We start from the raw sequence: 21,674 nt of genomic DNA, 5'->3' as shown, positions 1-21,674 counted from the left end.
GAAGCGCATATTTTCTGCCAATCAGTGCTTACTGGTGAGTCCAAGGAAGAGAATGTGTTTCTCTTTTCTGTGTGTGTGTGTGTGTGTGTGTGTGTGTGTGTGTGTGTGTGTGTGTGTGTGTGTGTGTGTGTGTGAATAATTCAGTGTGCCAGAGAAGTACAGCAATGCTGACTTATTCAGCCAGGAGACAGAAAGTAGGTTAGACCCACTAACAACTACAGTACATCTCTCTCTACCCACGTCTACCTCCGTCGTGCTCTTTCTATCTCTGTGGACATTTTTTCAATCTTCGTTTCGTCTTTCTTTTTCTAATCTTCTTTTCCATTGTCTCCATCTGTCTCCCTCTGTGCCCAGTAACCGCCCCGGCATCCTCGGGCCATTTTAGGCCAAGTCAAGAGACTCAAGTCATTGTGAAGAAATGTGTCTGTGAGCACACATGACTCAGTCGCACCCTGAAGGGGGTCTGTGAAACTGTCAGTGGACTTCAGGGGGCAACGCCCTGTGTGTGTGTGTGTGTGTGTGTGTGTGTGTGTGTGTGTGGCAGTGGAAGTCGAGCGTTCACAGGAAACTGCCAACTCAGTCATGCTGTTTTACTCCTGTGACTGATAGGAATCAACAGAGTAATAGGAACAGGAGGGAAGTGAGTGGAAGTACTGGGAGCAATGTGAGAAAGATTTTCTATCATTTTAACTAGGGATGTCTCGATTGAGTTTTTTTGCCCCCGATCCGAGTCATTTGATATTCAGTATCTGCCGATACAGAGTCCCAATCAGAGTCTTGTATTTATCTGCACAATACAGCTGCACAATGCACTCTTCAAGTATTTTAAAGTTATTTAAATCTATCCAGTGTATATTCTTGACAGTTTAATAGCTCTGCAGTGCTATACAAGAATAAATGTCTGCATCCAAACAGTTCCCGAAAGGTGTTTTTTATATTATTTTTTGCAAAAATAATAAGTAAACCAAGTAAAAGTATTTTTATATGGCTCTTGTGACAAATTCACTCAGTGCAGCATTTGATTTTTCAACAAAACAAAGTAAACAACCTAAAATGTGTCTTAGAAATTGCTCTCAAATCCACTTAGTGTAGCACTGTAATAAAAGTACAGAACACAACAAATGAGTAATATAACCAAAATTCCACTTCAAAAGTAGTGTCATAGCTCAACTTTAACGTTCCCAGTCACTACAACTAAAAAACAGTCCTATTACAGTAAAACCAACTAGTTTTTAAACTAATTAACTAGTTTTACTTTACTAGTTAACTAAAAACGAACAAAAAATTCAGGTCCTCTTCAAATGGTGTAGCAGCTTAGGTTAAACATGAAAAAAAGTCTGTTTTTTTCTATTGTAGTAGCAGCATTACAGTAAAACCTGATTATCTGCCACTAATATACCGATCCTTGGGATCTGATCGAAACATCCCTAATTTCAACCATTTGTGCTTTTAATTTGGAGGACAAGAGAGAGGGAAATGGGCACTGGTGGGAGATACCAATGCCAGTCTGTCCGAAAAGGCCATGCTGAGCTTTTGATGGAAGTTCAAGTAAACCTCATCTACTAACAGATGTTCATCAGCTGTTAAAATTTGGGTAATCTGCTTCTCACATTTTGCAGACACAACCACAACAGTGCAGCGTAGGTGGTTTCGGTGTTCTCTTGTCTCTTAAATGTGTGAAAACCATAGAAGACTTTTAATGAGAATTTTCTAGTGTTTTAGTAGCTTCCCTTTCCTGTAAGAAGAGTTTCCTGTAATGTTTTGTACCTTTGTAATACCTCTTCAGGTACAAACAAGGGTTACAAAATTTATTGCACTTGTATTGTTATGATTTTACCCTTATTCATATTGTTGTGTATAAGCTGATATCATTAATTTTTTAAGCAAAAATACAGTTGCTAATTTTTATCCCTTTAAATGTGATGTTTTTCTGAGTTGAACTCAAATGTGAAACATTTGTTTCCATTTCCAGAAGCCCAAGGTTATGTGTATAAAAGGCGTGATTTATCTGACTAAGTACCAAATATTTACCGGTTTTGCTTGGAAAAATGACAATAATGATGAATAATGATTTATTATAAGAAAAGTTGCAAATGTGACTTATTGAAACTGATATTGCAAGTAACCATTAGTTGCAGCTCTACAGTAATGGACAGACTGATAGATAAGAGGAATGAGGAAGAGAGAAACATGTAGATGTACCTTTGAGCAAAGCATGCCTTGTTCATCATCAGTCTCTGCCTCTTTCTCTTTCTTGTTTATTTTCTGCCAGTCTTGGTGGGTTTTTTCTTCCTTTTTTATATCCATCACTTGTTGTCTCTTTGGAGAGGCTACACCATTATCAGCAAATAAAAATTGAATAGAGGACCGAACTTACGCAGTGAGAGATACAAGGGTGTTTACTTTTCTTTCCCCTTTTTCTCTGCACGCCCCTCCACCATTAAGGACAGAAGCTAGTGCGAAGCGACAGAGTGTGTAAAGAGAGCGTGTGAATGGACGACAGAAACAAGGACTAAAAGAACCCATTAGCTTCAGTTACCAAGAGCCTCTTAAAAGCCTCGGTTCTCTCTTTCCTTCAGTCCCCTCTTTCCTCTCTGTTCACCTCCCCATTGTCCCCCCCCCCCCCCTCTAAAATCTACTCTTTTCAACTTTTTTACCTCACTTTCTCGTTGTTTTTACACTCCACGTCTCTTGTCGATTTGTTTAGAAAAGGTACACAGGCGAGGACTCTGCCTCTGCTTCATTCTGCTGCATCCTCCAGGCTTACCCATTATTTGTCCGTGTGTGTGTGTGTGCATTTGTGTGTGTGTGTGTGTGTGTGTTTTACGTAACAGGAAGTAAGAGTAATTAGAAACAGGGTCTGTCTGCGGGATAATGGAAAGTTAAAAGAAAAATAGCGAGACAGACAGTAGCTGGATCTCCGTCCAATTTTCTTTTCTTTTTTTTCTCTTGCAATGATGTGTCACATTTACAAAAAGCTGAATACAACATAACTCCTTTTTATGTATGAGTTGCATTTTTATTATCAGCAATTAGGTAATCATCCCTATGAATGGTAAAATTTGACTAAAAATTGTTGTTCAAGAGTGTTTATGGACATTTTGAAATTGTGTCTGTAAAACATCTGGTCACCACAGCCTTCTTTGAAGTGTCATATACATATTTCTACTATTAAACTGTCAGACGTCTCTTGACTTCATTAAAGTTGATGAAAAGAACATTTAACAATTCAGCTTTTAATAAAGGAATAACAGAAATATTTTCATAAAACTCGCTTGGATCAGAATTAGGGCTGGAACTGAATATTCAACTATATTTTATATTTGTTTGTTAAATATGTATTTGTTTTCAATTTTGGAATTCAGGTAATCTCTTATTTTTTGAGAACTGACAATAAAGAAATTATTCATAAATATAGATTTCAGTATAATGATATATTTGTGTCTTGACACCACAAAATCAACATTACAATTTAAAATGGGTGAAATCTTATTTAAATGTAGATCTGCATATTGATTTGCTTGGCTAACTGGTAGCATTGCATAGCCAACATTACTCAAAAGGGTATTAACGGGTTAAATGTCAGGGTAAAGCTGTTTGTAGTGAGTTTTTTGGAACTGTTAAACCGTTCACCAGCCAGACATTATAGTGACCATTTGTTGGGAGGAGAGGCTCCAGAGATGGTCCATCAGTGCTGCGTCTAACCTGTGTTAACAGACGCACTGAATCTTAAAAATACAAAGCTCGAATCTTAAATTTATTGGAGCTATGCTGTCGCTGCGCTTTTGTTTCACAGAGCTTTGGCAGGCATCGTCTCAGATTCACAGCCTAGTATTAAAGGCATTTAAATGGAAATTGTTTGTCAGTTTAAAGATAGTTTGACGGTGTAGCCTTTAACCACAGGGTTGCACTGATGCTTTATTAATCTTCTTGTGTCAACTGACTCCATATGCATTTTTAGTACCAGTGGGGGTGCAAAACACCAAGGCAGAGTTTTCACAATTAACATTTTGTAAGTAGCCATTACTCTCTCTGTCCATTTGTAATTTGATAATTGTAGTAAGTGACACACTCTTTAAATGTATTACAAAATGCTTCTTCTACAATCGGTTGAACTACCAAAGTAAAACACTTATCATATCAGAGAGGCAGACTGAATTAAGAGAGGGAGGTGTAAACCTGGAATTACTTTTGGTGAAAAATCTTTGAGAAAAGTTGCAAGTTGTGACCCTATGAAAACATGAAATACTTTTCCAACTTGCAGCTGACATAGTCTGTCACGTAAAGATTAAAACTAGCAATTTGGAACAGAAGCAAATCATGATCTGCTGCTACAAAATGTCCAAATTCATAGACCTTAAATGGAGAATCGTCTCGTACTTCAGTTCACTGTAAATGAAGTGAAATGGGCCACAAAGGGAAAAATACTTATCATCATTACAGCGTTAGAGGGCACATTTGTGTGCATGTTTTTCTCCACATAATGTGTTTTGTGGGCCGGGGGAATCACAAACCATCACAAATCACTGTTCCCGGCCTTCTCTTCCTCATTGTGTGTCTGAAGTGTGTGTTTTTCTGTTTGTATGTCTGTGTGTGTGTATTCCTGGGCTCTGGCCCAACACAGAAGCAGACCTCTGTTGGAAATGTAATTCACATGAGGCCAGAGGAGCTCTAATGCTATTACCACACACAAACACACATACACACACGCACACACACACACACTCAGCTGTGTTGCCGCCCACATTCTCTGTGTGCACCTCTCAGACTCCTTTTTTCTCCCTTGTTTGCTCATCCTAAGCCTGTCGTCGTGGTTTATAAAGATGAGTGATGCAGAATGAAAGGTGAAGAACTCATTATGTCTTTAGGGTGCTTCTCTGCCACTAGTCTGAGCTGTTTATGTGTGTGTGTGTGTGTGTGTGTGTGTGTGTGTCAGTAGTATGTGTAGAGTGAGTACAGCAGTCAGCCCATCAGTTTATCAAACTTCAGAATCAAAAAGAAGTTAAAAAAGGGGACAGAAGTTGAAAGTGATGGTGGAAGAGAGATTCATGTGTCAGTTACTTTTTTCTTTACCCGTTCTGGAAATGATCTCTTCTGAAGTGTTTGTAACTTTGTAGATGCATCAAGATTAACATACAATGCATAAAAGATATACAGAGAGCAGTATGCACTGCAAACACAGACGTAACTAAATGTGACAGATGTACTCAACTATGCAAAATCATTGTTGATGTTGTAGTGACACATTATCAGCACAGCTTCTTCTTCAGTTTTGCCTTATGGAGGATTATCTTTCTGTAATGTAATTGTGTTTGTTGGTGTGTGCGTCTGCATTTCTATGCGTGTGTGTAATGTTGTAGATTTGTCCACAGTACAGGGCTATAGAGGGAATGTAATTTTTTTACATTCAAAGCTTGTATCAAGACTGAGACATTTTGTTTTTGGTTTTTTGCTTGTCAGTGTGTTTTGCAATGTTCTGCAAAATATGGGGACCAAAACGTTGTTGAATATTGGTATTTAATAGCCAAATCTGATTCGACTGGCATAACAGCCCTAGAAGCTTTAAATGTTTGTCGCCACATTTTTTTTTTGACGTTATCACCCTGAAAGAAAAAAAAAGTTCTTTTTTAAAGGCTATACACCAACAAGTATGGACTGAAGCAGGATCTTTTACTCAATAAAACATGTTGTGAATTTTGAAAATGATAACAGCTTTCTTTATTCAATACATGTTGACTTTTGGACTTTACAGCCCTCAGGAGTTATTGGAAAAGTTTGGATCACACAAGTCGAAAACTAACCCACGCAGCCAGAACTTGGGATCTAATTCTGCAAGTGGTATAAAACTAACAGTATCAGTGTAGCCGAATCTTTATCAGCAACTGTACTCCAAAAGAATACACAGACATGCAAAAAAGAAAAAAAAGCTGCACAGCATTTGAATGTTGATTTAAAATTCAAATCTGTCAGCATCTTGAATGAATATTTGGAACTTCAAACTATTCGGTACAACACTTCCAAAGTAGCTGGGAAGTGATGTTATGACAAAAGTGAAATAGAAACAAGGACGGGAAGAAAAGTCTTGAGGTTCGAGAGTTGTCAGAAGTCGGGATGTACAGTCCCTGTAACAGTAACACGAGGAAAGCCTTCAGTCAGTGCCAGAGAGGAGAGGTGAGACCATTTTTCACACGAGGCTCCGGCAGCCAAACGCCCACGCTGACTTTCTCAGAGTCAGTGAGAGAAAAAAAAGGGCAGAGTTAGGGAGGCAGAAAAAGCAGAGTGATGCCTAATTTCCTCGCTGTCTCAGAAACAGAGAAGGATGTGATTGAACCAGCTGAGAGAATAAAAAAAGGCACTTTGAGAGCGATATCATGTGAAGGCTATCAGAGTCGAGCAGCAGGAGTTTTTTTTCATGGTATAAAAATCTTGCTGTTCTTTTAAAGTTTCTTTAAAGTTTTGCCATGACACTCGAGGCCACAGTGAAGGCGTGAATGAGAAAGTGTCACATGATAAAATTCACTGGAATTTTTAGAAAGTCCCCCAGTTTGTAGATGAGCGCCTACTCTCAGAGCAGCCAGCGTCTTAATAGGTTGCTCTTAAAGTTGTGTAGGTTAAGCAGTGTAGATGATCTTTGATGACTACGACATTTTCCGCATCCCAGCCTCTTCATTCTCTCTCTAGTTCTGTTGAATAATCTGAACCATGGCTGGGCAATATGGCTTATCGTGATACAAGATTTATATCTCGATATTTTAAAATCTCCTCTATCACGCTACTGCAAGAAACCTTTAATACAAGCATGCACGTGGAAATGAGCAGTGATACTCAGCCTGTATACATTTGGTAAAATCTCCTTTCTTGCTTTATATAACTCTGTATTTCAGTAGCAGGTGATGGTGTTATTGGGAATTTTCTGGAAATTCACATAACAAAGGAACATGCAGACAGACAGAAAATGTCTGTGTCCTTGAAAAGTCCTTTCATCCCTGATCCCATTAGTGAAATGTCTGACAAATCACTTCATTGCATTGATACAAAAATCCTGTAACTCAAATATTACCTCAAAAAAAGCCCTGTATATTCACACCTCTACCTGGCTGCATGTCTGAGTATTTGTAAGTGTACATTACCATTTTGTCTTCCTTTTTATTATCCTGTAAAGCATCTTGAACCGCTTTTGTAAGAAATGATGCTATACAGATAAAACCCAAACTTTTAATGGTCTAAGACAACTAGAGGTATACAATTATTTGATATATTGGTAGAAAATCTATATGGAAAAATGTATACCCATTAACAAATAAGAGTTAATTGTTAGTGTCCTTGAGTTAAAGGGCTGCTAGCTGAGTTAGCCTGCTGTGAGACAAGAGATGCTGTAATTGCTCTCTTCCCATTAACTGAATGTGTCTTCATCAGTGTCAGCCACTATTAGATTTAGCCACACTTAACTTAATGCACCATCATGCAAAGAGGAGCAGGAGTGTGTGTGCAGGTCAGGGTGCTGTGGTGTAATAGTGGCGGTGTGAATGTTGAAGGATGGGCAGTGTGTGTGTGTGTGTGTGTGTGTGTGTGTGTGTGTGTGTGTGTGTGTGTGTGTGTGTGTGTGTGTGTGTCTGTGTCTGTGTCTGTGTCTGTGTATCAGAGGAATTTAATCGCTATTATCTGTGTGTTTGTGAGCCAGGACATTTCAGAGCAAAAGTACGATTAAAAAAAAAAGCTTTATTGAGGCTCAAATTTACAGTTATTTGTGTATATAGACACCACAGATTTCCAACACTTTGATCACAGCTCTCTGTAACTCTGTCTGCTTTATCTATATTTCTAGTGTTGTGATAATCGGATAAAGACTGACTTTTGTCTGAGGTTATCACAGGCTGGCCGCGCACTGCTCTCATTTTTCTTTTTCCTGTGTGCTGTCAAAGAAAAGTACTCCCATCATTAGTTGCTTTCCTCCTTTTATACGTCCATTTATACTTACAAACAAATCACACAATTTCAAGGTGACAGAGAAAAAAGGAAAATAGTTATTACCATCTATTAATTATACTCTTGTTGTGTTGTTTATTCCAGCGGTTACGGAGGTTATCAACTAAATACCGGACAGAGAAGATCTACCCCACCAGCGTAGGAGAGAAGGAGGAAAATGTCAAGAAGAACAGATATAAAGATATACTGCCATGTAAGTACCCTTTCACAATCAAATAAATTTGCTGTATTAATGTGAATTGGATGGACGCAGTATTTCTGAAATGTTTCTAAAGTTTTATTGTCGGGCTGTTGTAGTAGAACGTGTAGAAGACAATAGTTAGTTACCTCCACCTTAAAAAACCTGGTAGTCTTGTTCCACTCCTACTTTCTGTTACTATGTTTTTTACGTTATGTAATCTACCTTGTAATGTAACAAAATGATCCTTTAACAACAAAACTGGAACAAAATGTACAAATTTGATTAAGAACAAGTGCCAACTTTGTCCCAGTGGCAGCTTGCCATAATGAAAGCATCTGCAGCCATATATTTATTTTCATGTTTTTGGAGCTGGACCGTTCATTAAAAGCACTACTGGAATATATCTACTGTTTGGTGATACATTTAACCACACCCTCAGAGTGCTGAGAATTCTTTTGGCATAAATGATAAAAGTTTAGGCTCAGTGAAAGTTAAACTTAATAGTTAATTGCATGTGCGATGATGACAGCAGCAAACTCTCTTTTTTTCTTCTCTTGTCCACCCCTTAAATTCAGTGATTTTTGCAGGTCCATGAAGACAGCTTTTTAGGAGTTCTTTTTCTCCTCAGCAGCAGGTTGTGAGTCGTAGGGTGAATAATTGATCTTTTGAGCCATTCAGAGCTGAGCTGATCTGATCAGATGGAAAAATGAGAGGAACAGCTGCTGCAATTGAATGCAAACTTTTAGACTCAGCAGAATCAATGGTTTAGTGTCACTTTCAATGCACCTGACGTCTGTGCAAAGAGTACGCTCTGCGCTTCAAGAGGTGCAGGGCATAAACAAATGGTTTATATATTTCAATAGCGCCGCTAATTAGCAGTTCAGCACCAAAATTTGAAATCAATTTGTGGCAGGAGATGTTTTGATTTTTGCAGACCGCCACAATTAAATGAATATGTGGGAAACTCTGCACGCTATTTGTGCAACGACAACAGATCTGAGCCACATATAAGCAAAAACAAACCCCAACAAATCAAAAGTGATTTTGGTCACTTTTGTCTGTAGTCTATGCTATTTTCATGAAAATGCAATGCCTGACAATATAAGCTGTATGAAAGCTTTTGTTGCATGACAGCAGCATTAAAGCATCATGTATTTATGTCCTTGAGTTGAAGTTGCTTTGTGCGCTTCGAAAAAATTGCACCTGAGTGCAGACAGGGAATGACAGAAAGGAGAGGGAGATTGAAAAGAGAAAGACACAAAGTCTATAGAAACTCACTCAAAAATGTCGTGTATGCAAAAATATGTACACACATACGCAGATATGAAGTATGTTGTAAGAGGTCATGTAGTTGTCCTCGTCTTACAGAGAGCTCTCGCTGTACCCAGTGACCTCGGGGCTTCCATGACCTAACATCTGTCCTACTTAATTTTTTTTTTTTAACCTTTATCCTCTTTCTCCCCTCTGTCATTCATCCATTTTATTCATTCATTAAGGCTTTTAGTGAATGAGCTGCTGATAAGGCAAAGGAAGAACCGGTTCACCCGTAACAGATGTTTACACGCATGCATGCACACACACACACACACACACACACACACACACACACACACACACTTAGGAATGAGGATGTTACTGTGTGTCCATTAACCTCTTTACATCACTGTTTGCACTCGTTTGCCCTCTTTGTCTTTCACTATATTCTCTCTGTTAGTCTGACTCCGTCCCCTCTTTTTCCTCTATCTCTGTCTTTTATTTCATCATCTGATTCTGCAAAATGAAGAAATGCATCAAAGTAAATATTTCTCTTTTTTTGCCCCCAGTTGATCACACTAGGGTGAAGCTGACGTTAAAAACATCCAATCAGGACACAGATTACGTCAATGCTAACTTCATCAAGGTAAAAAAAAGGCTTTGTGAATCACAGTTAACATCCACTGTGGAGATAAAGTGCTTTCAAATCATTTAAAAATGAATTTTCTGGATTTGTGATCATTTCTCTTTCTCCTCATTGTTCCCTTCAGGGTATGGATGGCCCAGAGGCCTATATTGCAACTCAGGGCCCACTGCCAAACACTGTCATTGACTTCTGGAGGATGAACTGGGAGTACAATGTAGCTGTGAGTATGGCTCATTGCATGATGGAGGAAAAAAGCAGGAGAAAAGGGCAGATAGAGAGGGGTTTAAGAGCGCCAAGTCCCTCTGAATGTTTACTGAATAGAAACAGAAAGCTGATACTTAGTGGTTCTTTAACTAAGTGGATGTTATAATTAAAGTAATTGAAATAAATATTTAATGTGGTTGTCAGCCAGATGGGGAGCGCTTATGTTCGAACCAGACAGATAGAAAAGGAGCTCGCTGTGATTAGGTTGAACTGGCGCTCTGCAAAGCTCGCTGTGATAATCACTCCTGTAGGATCAAAGAGGGTGATGTGAGATATAGATGTAAGAGTGAAACGTCTTGATCAAAAATGATCTGAAGTCTGCTCTGCTGCTGCAGGACTGGAAGATGTAGGAGTTCTTCATATTCTGCCGGGTACTCCTCTGAGTATCTGAACTTTATTTTGGCGGCTTCAGCATTACATGAATAGAACATAAATATTTTTGGGATTGTAAGATTTAGCTGTGAGAGGCTGCGTGTAAATGTTGATAATAATCCTTCCTGTTTTTGTCTCTGCAGGTTATTGTAATGGCTTGTCGAGAGTTCGAGATGGGAAGGGTAAGGCTGTGATACTTAATCCCTTCGTGTATGTTTGTGTGTTCGTGTCAGCGTCAGGCATGCAAGTGTACATATGTGTCTGTATACACATCTGTGTTTTGTTATCTCCACCAGGGTTACAGTATGTTTTTGGTCCCATAAATCTGTTCGTCTGTTAAGGTCTTTACACACTGAGGGCATTTCGAGAGTGATTCATTTGCATGAGTATATATTTTGACTCAGAACCCAAATATTACACAGCCCAAAAAATTTTTTTTCTTCAGATTAAGGTTGATTTTTCTGAGCTTTTGTTTCATAAATGAAGGCACCAACCAATCACGTTGTGCAGAACACGTTACATCACAACATCATGACAATCATAAAAAACGTACCAGAACCACTCCCTCTGTACTAACCTCTTACAATAAAAACCCTAAATAAATTCACTGTGTACCTGTTCACTAGAGGGAACTTAAATTCACTCAGACCATTTTGCAAAAAAACATAATTAAAAAAGCTTACAATAGCTTAAACTATACAACAGCTTACCTGAGACCGACTGTTAAACACTTCTGTGGGACTAAAGGATTTAGAGCACTTTAATCAAAGAAAACTAAACTCAAATTTAAACTGGGTGTAACAAAACATTTTTGTTACCTGTAATAAAAATTAAAACCTAAACAAAAAAAAAAACTAATTAAAACGATATTTCGTATTTACTAAGTACACAATTGTACTTGCGGAACTTTTTATTTTACCATTGCACAACTCCACTAAAAGTCAATATCACTAAAAGGAAATATTTAAATATCATCCACAGCTTCACTTTCTCTGCTTTGCCTTGTGATTCAATTCGCCAACTTTCCATCGACCCTCTTCAGTCCTTTAAAAATATTCCCCTGCATGTGTTCTAGCAGGAAACTCAGTTAAAATTAAAGGAAGAGTCTTTAGTTTTAGTCTTTGTCATTTTGGTCAAAAAATTGTGAGGAGGGATTGGTGCATATATGCATATCCCATAGACTGGGGTGTTTGCATAAATGTGGGTCAGCTACATCCCAAAGTGTTGTATTTGTATTGTAATGCTGATTCTTCTGAACTTCTGAAATCCTGCCTTTAACGAACGCCCCCCCATGCCATAATAAAAAAACAATTAATACATAAACTAATAAAAACTAAACTACAACCGAACAAATTTTGAACAATAAAAACTAAACTGAAACAAGCAAACCCACTCAAGAGATTAACTGAAACTCCATTGAAAAGAAAAATTATAAATAAAATAAAATAAGAATTAAAGCTATTGATAAATACAGATCTATAATAACTCCCATTCACAGAGAGACCTTAAACTGTTCCACTGACATCCTAAAATATGTCCAGAAGCAGCTGCCAGTATGAACAGCTTTGACGCAAATATTCACAGGGGAGTATTCTCCATTTTTGTGACATTTATTCTTCAAAACCCTACACCTGTAATTTCTTTGGTGTGTAAAGACCTTTAAAATTTCTATAAAACCCTATTTTTTCCTTGATTCTTTAAATCAACATGTAAAATAACAAATACAGAGAACTGTTCAGCTGTAGTGAAAATATTTCTAGTCTTGCATGTGTGCTCTTGCTTGTCTAAGTGTGCTTACGGCCTATATTTTTGTTGAAAGACTGAGAAGCTAAAGGCGGTTAACAAAGCCTTGAACTAATTTGCATTGACCAAAGCTTGCTATGTTTAAGGTCAAGACGTTCGCTGGATTAATAATAAAGTGTGACTAATGGCTCAGAGAATACCTCTTTTAAATGTGTGTTTTGCACCTGTAGGTAGATAGAGTATCGTGTGTATGTATTTAGTCCTTGTTTTTCTGTAAATGTCACTGAGATGTTCCACTTGTCACGTTAATGGTTTATGTCAAGCCAGAGTGTGTGTGCACCGGAAGCTGTGGTATTTGTCTGGTATTTTTGTTCTCAGCCAAAACTAACTCCCGTTCTCTTCTCTGGTTAGAAAAAGTGTGAGCGGTATTTCCCGCTGCTCGGGGAGGAGCCCTTGAATTTTGGCCCCTTCAGAATCTCCTGTGTAAGTAGACAAATTTGTAATATCACTGCTGTGTGTATGTGTGTGTGTGTGTGTATGTGTATGTAATGAGTGTGTAAGAAGAGGGGGGGTCTGACTGCTGCATTTCTCACATTTTGTTCTAATGACCGTTTTAGTCAAGGGTTGTGTAAATGTTCTGCCTGTCTCTGTTTTCTAGGAGTCCGAGCAGGCCAGAACAGACTACTTTATCAGGACTTTGAAGGTGGAGAATGAGAATGTAAGTTCTCCAACTTAATGCTCAGTCTTCTCATTGAAATTTATCTTGTGACAAAAGCATTTTTTTTATAAAACTTCTTTGTTTTTTCGCCATTGCCCTGAATTAGGGCCTTCCCAAATAACATTTCTGGGGCTATGAAACATCATTGAAGTTGTATTTGATGAGGAAAAATCACTGAAAGTTTTGGAAAAGTCATAGAATTTTTGTGTGTATTGAAATTGTTATAGTAATTATACACATAAAGTAACATAACAGCCGATTTATTTTCTGTAGCTGTCGACTTAGCGTAGTTCTAAAATGGGTGGCGTTTTGTTTACCATCCTGTACGTTTCTCTTGTATGTATTTCATGTATGCCAGCCTGCTGAAATAATGTTAGAATAGAGTTTTATGTCCAAAAAAAACCTAGGCAAGTGGGGCAAAAAACAAAATTATGGAAAAACTTTTAAATTCTGTTCATGAAACTGTGTGGGGACCCGGCATGCATATATATTAAAAAAAAAACAAAAGCAAAGTGAAGCATTTGAATACAATACTGTGGCAACAGTGGATGCTTCAAACCATTTGGGACAACCCTACCATCAACATAAATCCATAGTGGTATTTTAGAAATATTAATATATCTCATGATGTGTTTGATTGTAATACATTAGATGTAAAACAGAACTTCAAAAGCTCAATCATTTGGTTTACAGGTAAAATTGTTCGTATAGACATTAATTTTGGACACAGAACATGAGAACAATGACACCCATATTTTTGATTTATCAGTGCACAACTCCAATGAAAGTCAATAAATGCAAATATTTAAATATCGCCCACACATTCACTTTCTCTTCTCTGCTCTGTGATTCAATTTGCAGACCTTCTATCAATCTTTAAAATATTCCCCCGTATTTCTCCCTGCAGGAAACTCGGAGGATAACGCAGTTCCATTATATGAACTGGCCGGATCACGACGTCCCCTCATCTTTTGACTCAATACTGGATATGATCGGACTAATGAGAGAATACCAAGAGAATGATGATGTCCCTATTTGTGTGCACTGCAGGTAGGTTCAGCATCGATAATACTGTGCAGAGACACCAACACAAATCCACCCATGTATGCACACACTGTAACTACGGCAACATTCAGAGAAGAGATTGACTGCAGATGACAACATCATGTAGTTAAAACAGACACAGTGGTGTATACAACGTACAGTACATGCATCAAATGATACCTCACACTGGCATCGCTGGTTCTGCATTTTTCTGACTTGTGCTCTTGAGTGATTCATAGAATTGCCAGTGGCTGTCTGTGAGGAGGCAGTAAGAATGTGCAACAGGTGGCCGACATTGCTTTGTGTGTTTTGAAATCAAGTTTCAACACTGCAGAACAATGTTACAGCAGTGGCTAAACCCAGCATGCAAATGCACATCTACCCCTAGCAAAAAAGCTAAATTTATGTTATTGTTTCAATACAGTGCTTAGATAAGATTGCTGCAGGCTAAGAATTTGTGTGTGTTAATTTGTCTCGATACATTCAGCTATCTTAAAGCTGACTGCACTATTTCCAACACTTAACAACTTCAAGGTTGGGTCCATCAATGTTGTTTTCCTTTTTTTTTTTTTTTAATGGAAACATACACTCAGTTATTAGCAAGAAACTGTGACGTTGGTTAAATGATTTTGATAATAATAACTGACAGTTAGTTAGTTATTTTTTTGAAGTGAAGTGCAGGTTGTATGAGGTACTACTAGTGTAGTATTTTCTTCTCTTTACTTTGATGTCAGACAGCCGTTTTCTTTGCTCTCTTCAAAGCTGCCAGGCTCCATTGACTGTAACAGTAATTTTTCATGTAGAATACAGGAGTCACTGCCTTGGTCGGTTAATAAGTTTGTGTTAAGACTCAAACATCAAACTGACGTCATCGAACTTGTGGCAAAAAGGCAGACTTTTGCACCGCCTCATCTTGCCGGTGTCTCAGATATTACATAAAAATAAAATAGTCTTGGCAGCAAATATGGTATACCATAAAATGAAGATGCAAACCAAAAACTAAACCAAACAAAACAAACAAACAGAAGGAAAAAAAGCACACCAAAAAATTAGCAAAAAAAATAACATAAAATAAAACATGAAATAGAATAATAAAACATGAAGGCGCAGGTGAAAAACAGATGTTGTTACAGTAGTTACAATGTACAGAAATCTTAGCGATTACATGGGCTATAATGCTTAATGTTCCTGTTTCCAATATCCCCAACCCAAATCCTGTCTTTGGTTTTATTGGTATTTATCAACATTTTGTTTCAAAAAGTCCATGAAGCTCCTCCAAATATTTTCAAAAACTGCCAGCTTTCCTTTTGTAATACATGTTTATAAATCCTTAATATTTTACCTTATATTTTGTTTATTAACATCTTTCCATCCTATAGTTACTGCCATAGGGACACTGCTTAACAACAAGACAATTAACCCACCCTTTAAAATGTGAAGTAGTAAGAATGAAAACACACTGATTCATGAGGATATAGATTTAAGTCGTCTGCTGAACACATGCTCACACACGCACACATACAGTGCCCATGTGTGTGTAATCAGCTCTAATGAGCAGCCGGAGGACATTTCCTGGTTCCTCTGTTACACAGCGGGACGTAAAGCTGCGTTTGTAAAGATGCCTAGTGTGGGTTGACGTGTGCTGTACTGTATGTGTGCGGAGAAACTGCGCTTGTTAGAGAAGCAGAGGCTCTCTGACAGCATGAGATAAACTTTTATGATTTAATGTGTCAGACATGATGCCACGTAACCTTTAGCTCCTGTCTCCATCCTGTCTGGACGAGGCGTTGTTACATACAAACATTCATACATGTGGTCGAGTGTTTGTCTCTGCTTACTGTTTTTTCTGCCGCCTCAAGAAAAAAAATACAGAGTAGATATTTGAGGAGAGTTTTATAGGTTATTTTTGCGATGAAAAGGAGGAAGCTCAAGACTCGAGTCTGTGTCTTTACATGTGCTCTTCTTCTGTTGAATCTAATCTTTGTGACTGTGACTGTACAGTGCAGGCTGTGGGAGGACAGGTGCCATCTGTGCAATCGACTACACATGGAACCTCCTCAAAGCTGGGGTACATGGACACACACACACACACACACTCCTACACATACCTAAAACACACATGGACACATGAACACACGTTAAATGTTAGGTTAATATTCAAGTGAGAATTAACCCTCTTATTATGTTGTGTGCTTTTTAAAGAAAATACCAGAAGATTTTAATGTTTTTCGGTTGATCCAAGAGATGAGGACGCAGCGACACTCAGCTGTTCAGACCAAGGTTTGTTCTTAGTTTTGTCTTTTGTTTTACACACAGAACGATGTGTTGCATTCATACTGCTCTAAAGTCTATTCAACTTAACTGAAATCCCACATTTAAAACAAAGTTATTAGAGTAATACACAGAGGATTAAAAAAATGCTAATAACAAGTACTTTTATGCTAATTTAATTTAATGCTAATAGCTGCACAGAAATACCACCACATCCAGATTTTCCACCTGGGAGTTGAGGTCGACATTGTGTTATATTTGCCTTCATTGTCAAATGAATAGATTTCCTTCAGCTAGAAGTGTCTCAACTGTTTGTTTGAAAACAGTAAAAAATTAATTAATTCGATTTTAACAATATTAGACCTTAGACCCGCAGCAACTAGTTGATAAATACATTAGTCAATCAACAAAAAATTACTGGCAATTATGTTAAATTCAATTAATCGTTTTAAGAATTTTCAAAAAAAAGACACTGCGGAGAAGAAATGTCAAAGGCACAACTAACCATTTATCTTATATTAATTAATATTAATTAATATATTATAATATTAATTCATTACTAACTCACTACATCTCTTTGCACTGTTCAGGATTTGTGTCAGTGACCGTTGTTCTGTTACATAGCCTGTGTCAAGTCTCTTCATTCCTGTTATTTGGCGCACACCTGGTTGAAAATGGATCTTGGCCTGTTTAGCAGAGGTCGACACATTCCCGCCATTATTTGTAACTGGTTGAGTTTGTTTCAAGAGTTTTGACATGAGTGTGTTTGTATGTTCGCTGCAGTGGACAGATGATTCTCAGCTGGACATGACTTATATTTTCTTGCAACATTTGTGTCTTTGTGGAATACAATATAAATTAAAAAAAGTCTTAACCTTAAAGGGAAGGTTCACCCCAAAATTAAAACTACATATAATTTTCCTCTTACCTGTAGTGCTATTTATCAGTCTGTATTGTTTTGGTGTGAGGTGCCGAGTGTTGTAGATATCAGCTGTAGAGATGTCTGCTTTGTCTCTAGTATAATTGAACTAGATGGTACTTGGCTTGTAGAGCTCAAAGCACAAAGAAATATTTTAGAAACTCACAGCATTGCCCCTTACAGGTATCGTGACCCAGTTATCCACAGACCTTTTTGTGAGCAGTTTCATGTAGGAACTGTTTTCTGTCTTCAGAATAACTCCTGCTAACTGTATCTCTGCCCAGAAGGAAGCGTGCATACACTCATTGAGGCTTGTGACAGCGAGATGTAAACATTAATGGCGTCCTGGTCGGCTGAGTGGTAACATTAGCTAGCGTAAGGTGAGCTAGCAGTAGATGCACAGTTCCTTTGGTGCGGCGCTGTGGTTGATGGGTGTTATTAGGAAGAGAGAAAATAGTTCCTACATAAAACTGCACACAAAAAGGTCTGCGGATTATCTTGAGTAACTGGGTCATTATTTATGGAAAGAGACATTGCTGCTGATTTATGCAAATATATATTTTTTGGCGCTTTGAGCACTGCAAGCCCAACTGCCATCTATTTCCATTATATTGGAGAGAAGGCAGACATCTCTACGGCTGATATCTCCAACACTCTGCAACTTACACCAAAACAATCTAGATGAATAAACAGCACTACAGGTAAGAGGAAAAATATGTGGTTTTGAATTTGGGGAGAACTGTTGCTTTAACAAAGAACCCAGCGACCCTTATTTATGCAGAGCCCTGTTAGATAAATCATAGAAGTGCCTTTAAAGAGACTGCTGGAAGCAGGGAACTGTAATGTAATTTCTGAGAATGCAGCACGAAACACTTACTGCCTTAACGGGAAAGTAATGAGATCAAACCAGCGTGCATCAGTGAAGGCCCTTCTATTGTTTTCACACAGGTTGTATTCAATAGCCTTGTAAATGGATGTTTTTGAGCAAAGACTTGAGAATGTTTTTTCTTTTATATCGATTTTCTTTCTGTTTTCTCCTTCACCTCTCCTCTCCTCCATTTATCTCATTACATCTCTGTCTCTCTCTCTCCTTCTCTGTCTTTGTCTCTGTAGGAGCAGTACGAGTTAGTTCACAGAGCGATCGCCCAGCTCTTTGAGAAACAGCTGCAGCTACTGGAGAGCCCCACCAACACGCAGATACACGATGGCATGGTATGACACACACACATACACAGCACACATATTGTGCATGCTGTCTGGTGTTAAAGAAAGACAGGATGTCGCTGAGTAATGCACTCGGAGTGGGAAAAAAAACACAAATAATTAGTCACAGGGGAGGGAGAGGGTAGGAGGAACAGAGGAGCAGGAAGAGAGGCCCTCTGAAAACTTTGCTCTTTACACATTCAGAAAAAAGAAGAGTCACAGAGTTTGTGCCAAAAAGAGAGATCGCTCCTCTGGAGAGTATTCTCAGAGGGCTGCGTACAGTTAGACCTATTTAAAAGAGCGAGAAAAAAAGCTTTGTTCTGTCAGTCACTACCGCCCTCTTTCTAATTTACTTCACACTGTCCTCCAATGCCCCCAAACACACACACAGACACACACACACACCATTTACAAAGTGTCCTTAATTGTCCCTGTTCCTCCTCCCAGTGTACTAAAAGTACAACCCAACAAAAAAGTTTACTCCTATGACAAAACATGTTTTATAAAATCAAAGAAGCAGTAAAGTGGCTAAACTTAACTTTAATTTAAGTGCCGTACTGACGACACTCTTTGAAATCCAGTCTGGTGTTTGAACATCGTAGTGACGGACAAATAAAAAAATTAATTTGTAGTTGATCTCTCATCTGTAGCTCCCATCCATCGTCCCACATCTTTTTGTAGCAGATTTAGGGAAGTTGCTTTTAAACTAAGTAGTTAAGCTACAGTCTATCTGAAAGCTGCTACTAGCTACTCTGAAAAAGTTGCTTAAAGAGGACCTGTTATGCTAATTTTCTGGGTCATACTTGTATTTTTGGTTTCTACTAAAACATGTTTACATTCTTTAATGTTCAAAAAATAATTTATTTTCCTCATACTGCCTGTGCTGGAACACCTATATCATGTACTGTCTCTCTCTTAATCTCGGCCACGAGAGGAAAAAAGTCATGTTTTATGTTTCAATAAACATTGGGGAAAAAATAGTCTCTAACCCTAAATGATTGATGCCGGTTCATTTTTTTTTTCTTTAATTTTGGTTATTGTAAAAGTGATCTTAAATTTCATTCCTAATAGCATTAAAATATAGACCATATAGGGAAATCTGTCAGAAGCCAATGTCAGTTTGTCGTTAAAGTAAAAAAAAAACAAAAACCCAAAACCCTGTTGGAATCAGAGCATCCGGAGCAGTTTCCAGTTTTTTTACTCACAGGGATTACTTTTACTCGTGTTTACCTCGTTATTTGACACTTCAACCACATTTATTATGAACATCCTACATTTTCCACCAGATGCTCAGAAACATTTGCTGTAGATTCATATGATAAAAAAATTGCTGTATAAATTATTGTTATGCAATTTATTGACAAAATGAAACAGTGAGAGGCTGGCACCAGACTGGAGCCCTCCCTGCTTCTTTTGGGACAGGTCGGTGTCTTCCTCTCTGCTCTGTGATGCCAAGCTGATGCACTTTATTGATTCTCTCCTGAGACATAAAATCAGGGGTGGAAGAATTTCAATAGCCTGTAATCATCTTAATCATACAAAGAAAACAACAAAAAAAGCAGCTGTAGCATTTGGTTTTAATTCTTCGCTACTTACTGTAAAAATATATGCCTCTCTCCTGCAAAGGTTACATGATTGCAGAAATATTATCACACTTCCCACTCAAAATGTAGTAAAAACTAGTAGTGCTGTTACTCCCCAGCACTGTTATGTAGATATGTGAAGACAACAGACAGAGAGCCAGAAGACAGAAGCATCAATGAGACAGTGTGCGAGACTGGCAAACCTAAAGACAGAGGACACAGAGAGACGATGAGAGAGCTCATTGGCAGCAATCCAGTGGTTGACTTCCTGCTTAGGAAGCTCTGATGACATCATTCCTCTCCCATAATGCATGTTGACTCTGAGAATAGACAAGTATCCGTTGGGAAAGGGAGACCCTTCCAAAACCGCTCGCAGGGACACACGCAACCATGTTTACATTAAAGAAGACTCAGCTGACACGCTTTCTGAAGAGTTTAATCTTCCAGGATCTCTAAAGTAGCGAGAAGCTCATCCACTGTACTGAGCTGTACTGCACTGTACTAAACTGTACTGCACTGTACTTCACTTTTACGACTTGTTTAGAAGTTTGTGCTAGTAATCAGTTGTAGGCGTAGGCGTGTGTATATGGAGGAAGACAATAACTCCAGTACAAGTTTGTTGCTACGCATTATCACCTTGTCACAATCTTACAAAGTTGCAAGTCCACGAGCACACACTGCCCTCCCTCTCTCTCTCTCTCTCTATTTCTCTCTCTCTCTCTCTCTCTCTCACACACACACACACACACACACACACACGACTGTTAGCAAAACATTATCCGTACTGACTCAGTCCATACACACACTGACTCATGTCCAGTCAGGCATTGTTAGTGACTAAAACACCCACATAGGTGCTTTCAATGGCAGTACGAACAATAAACCTACACATGCACACATCCCACACGCGTTTCTCTGCTCACACGCAGGCGCCATTGTTCGCAGGAAGTGCTCCTCCACCAAACTGATTCTTCAAAACATACAGCCAAATGAGATGTAATCATGTACACTGACGGTGCTCACGTGAGTTCCTCAGCAGACGGAGGAGAAGTGGCCTGATGTGCCCTTCTCCGTCTTGAGTTTATGACGGCTGAAGTCGTCCCGTCATCTTTTCATTATCAGAGCGGAGAGAGAGTCAAATTAATGAGTCACGGGGGAAGAGAGGAGAGGAGGAGAAAGGCGGGAGTCGAGAGGAAGAGAGAGAAGATTAGTCGGGAGGAGGAGAGCTTCTTTCAGAAATGGTTTTGATCCTTCAGTGAAGCAATTTCGGAGCAACTTTCTGCCTCTGCTCCAGAAACATGTAGGAAAGAAGAAAGAGAGTTTGCAGAGAAGAGTTAGAGACAGAGGCGCAGCACATTTCAACACCATTTACAAAAACTGCTGTTACATTGTGCACTGAAAGTATTTTTTTTTCAAATATATGTAGCAAAATACAGTTTGTTTTGACAAGAATTGAAATGTTGCTTTACTATTAGTTTGATTACTAACTA

At 38.4% G+C, this 21,674-nt stretch overlaps 1 protein-coding gene across 3 annotated transcripts in view; it reads left to right on the top strand.

Annotated features, from left to right (window-relative positions):
• Window positions 1-21,674, top strand: part of ptpn12 (protein tyrosine phosphatase non-receptor type 12) — a 64,915-nt gene that overhangs the window by 14,797 nt on the left and 28,444 nt on the right. For all 3 annotated transcript variants that reach the window (XM_042511611.1, XM_042511609.1, XM_042511610.1), the window contains exons 2-11: window positions 8,071-8,179; window positions 9,991-10,067; window positions 10,192-10,287; window positions 10,847-10,885; window positions 12,858-12,929; window positions 13,105-13,164; window positions 14,072-14,214; window positions 16,210-16,276; window positions 16,411-16,488; window positions 18,512-18,610. In XM_042511611.1, coding sequence (XP_042367545.1) covers window positions 8,071-8,179; window positions 9,991-10,067; window positions 10,192-10,287; window positions 10,847-10,885; window positions 12,858-12,929; window positions 13,105-13,164; window positions 14,072-14,214; window positions 16,210-16,276; window positions 16,411-16,488; window positions 18,512-18,610 — 840 coding nt within the window. The remainder of the gene's footprint in view (window positions 1-8,070; window positions 8,180-9,990; window positions 10,068-10,191; window positions 10,288-10,846; window positions 10,886-12,857; window positions 12,930-13,104; window positions 13,165-14,071; window positions 14,215-16,209; window positions 16,277-16,410; window positions 16,489-18,511; window positions 18,611-21,674) is intronic.

This window comes from Plectropomus leopardus, chromosome 22 (genome assembly GCF_008729295.1).
Source record: "Plectropomus leopardus isolate mb chromosome 22, YSFRI_Pleo_2.0, whole genome shotgun sequence".
NCBI lineage: Eukaryota > Metazoa > Chordata > Actinopteri > Perciformes > Serranidae > Plectropomus > Plectropomus leopardus.
Note: the sequence above shows the minus strand (reverse complement) of the source record. Positions and strands in the feature narration are given on the sequence as shown.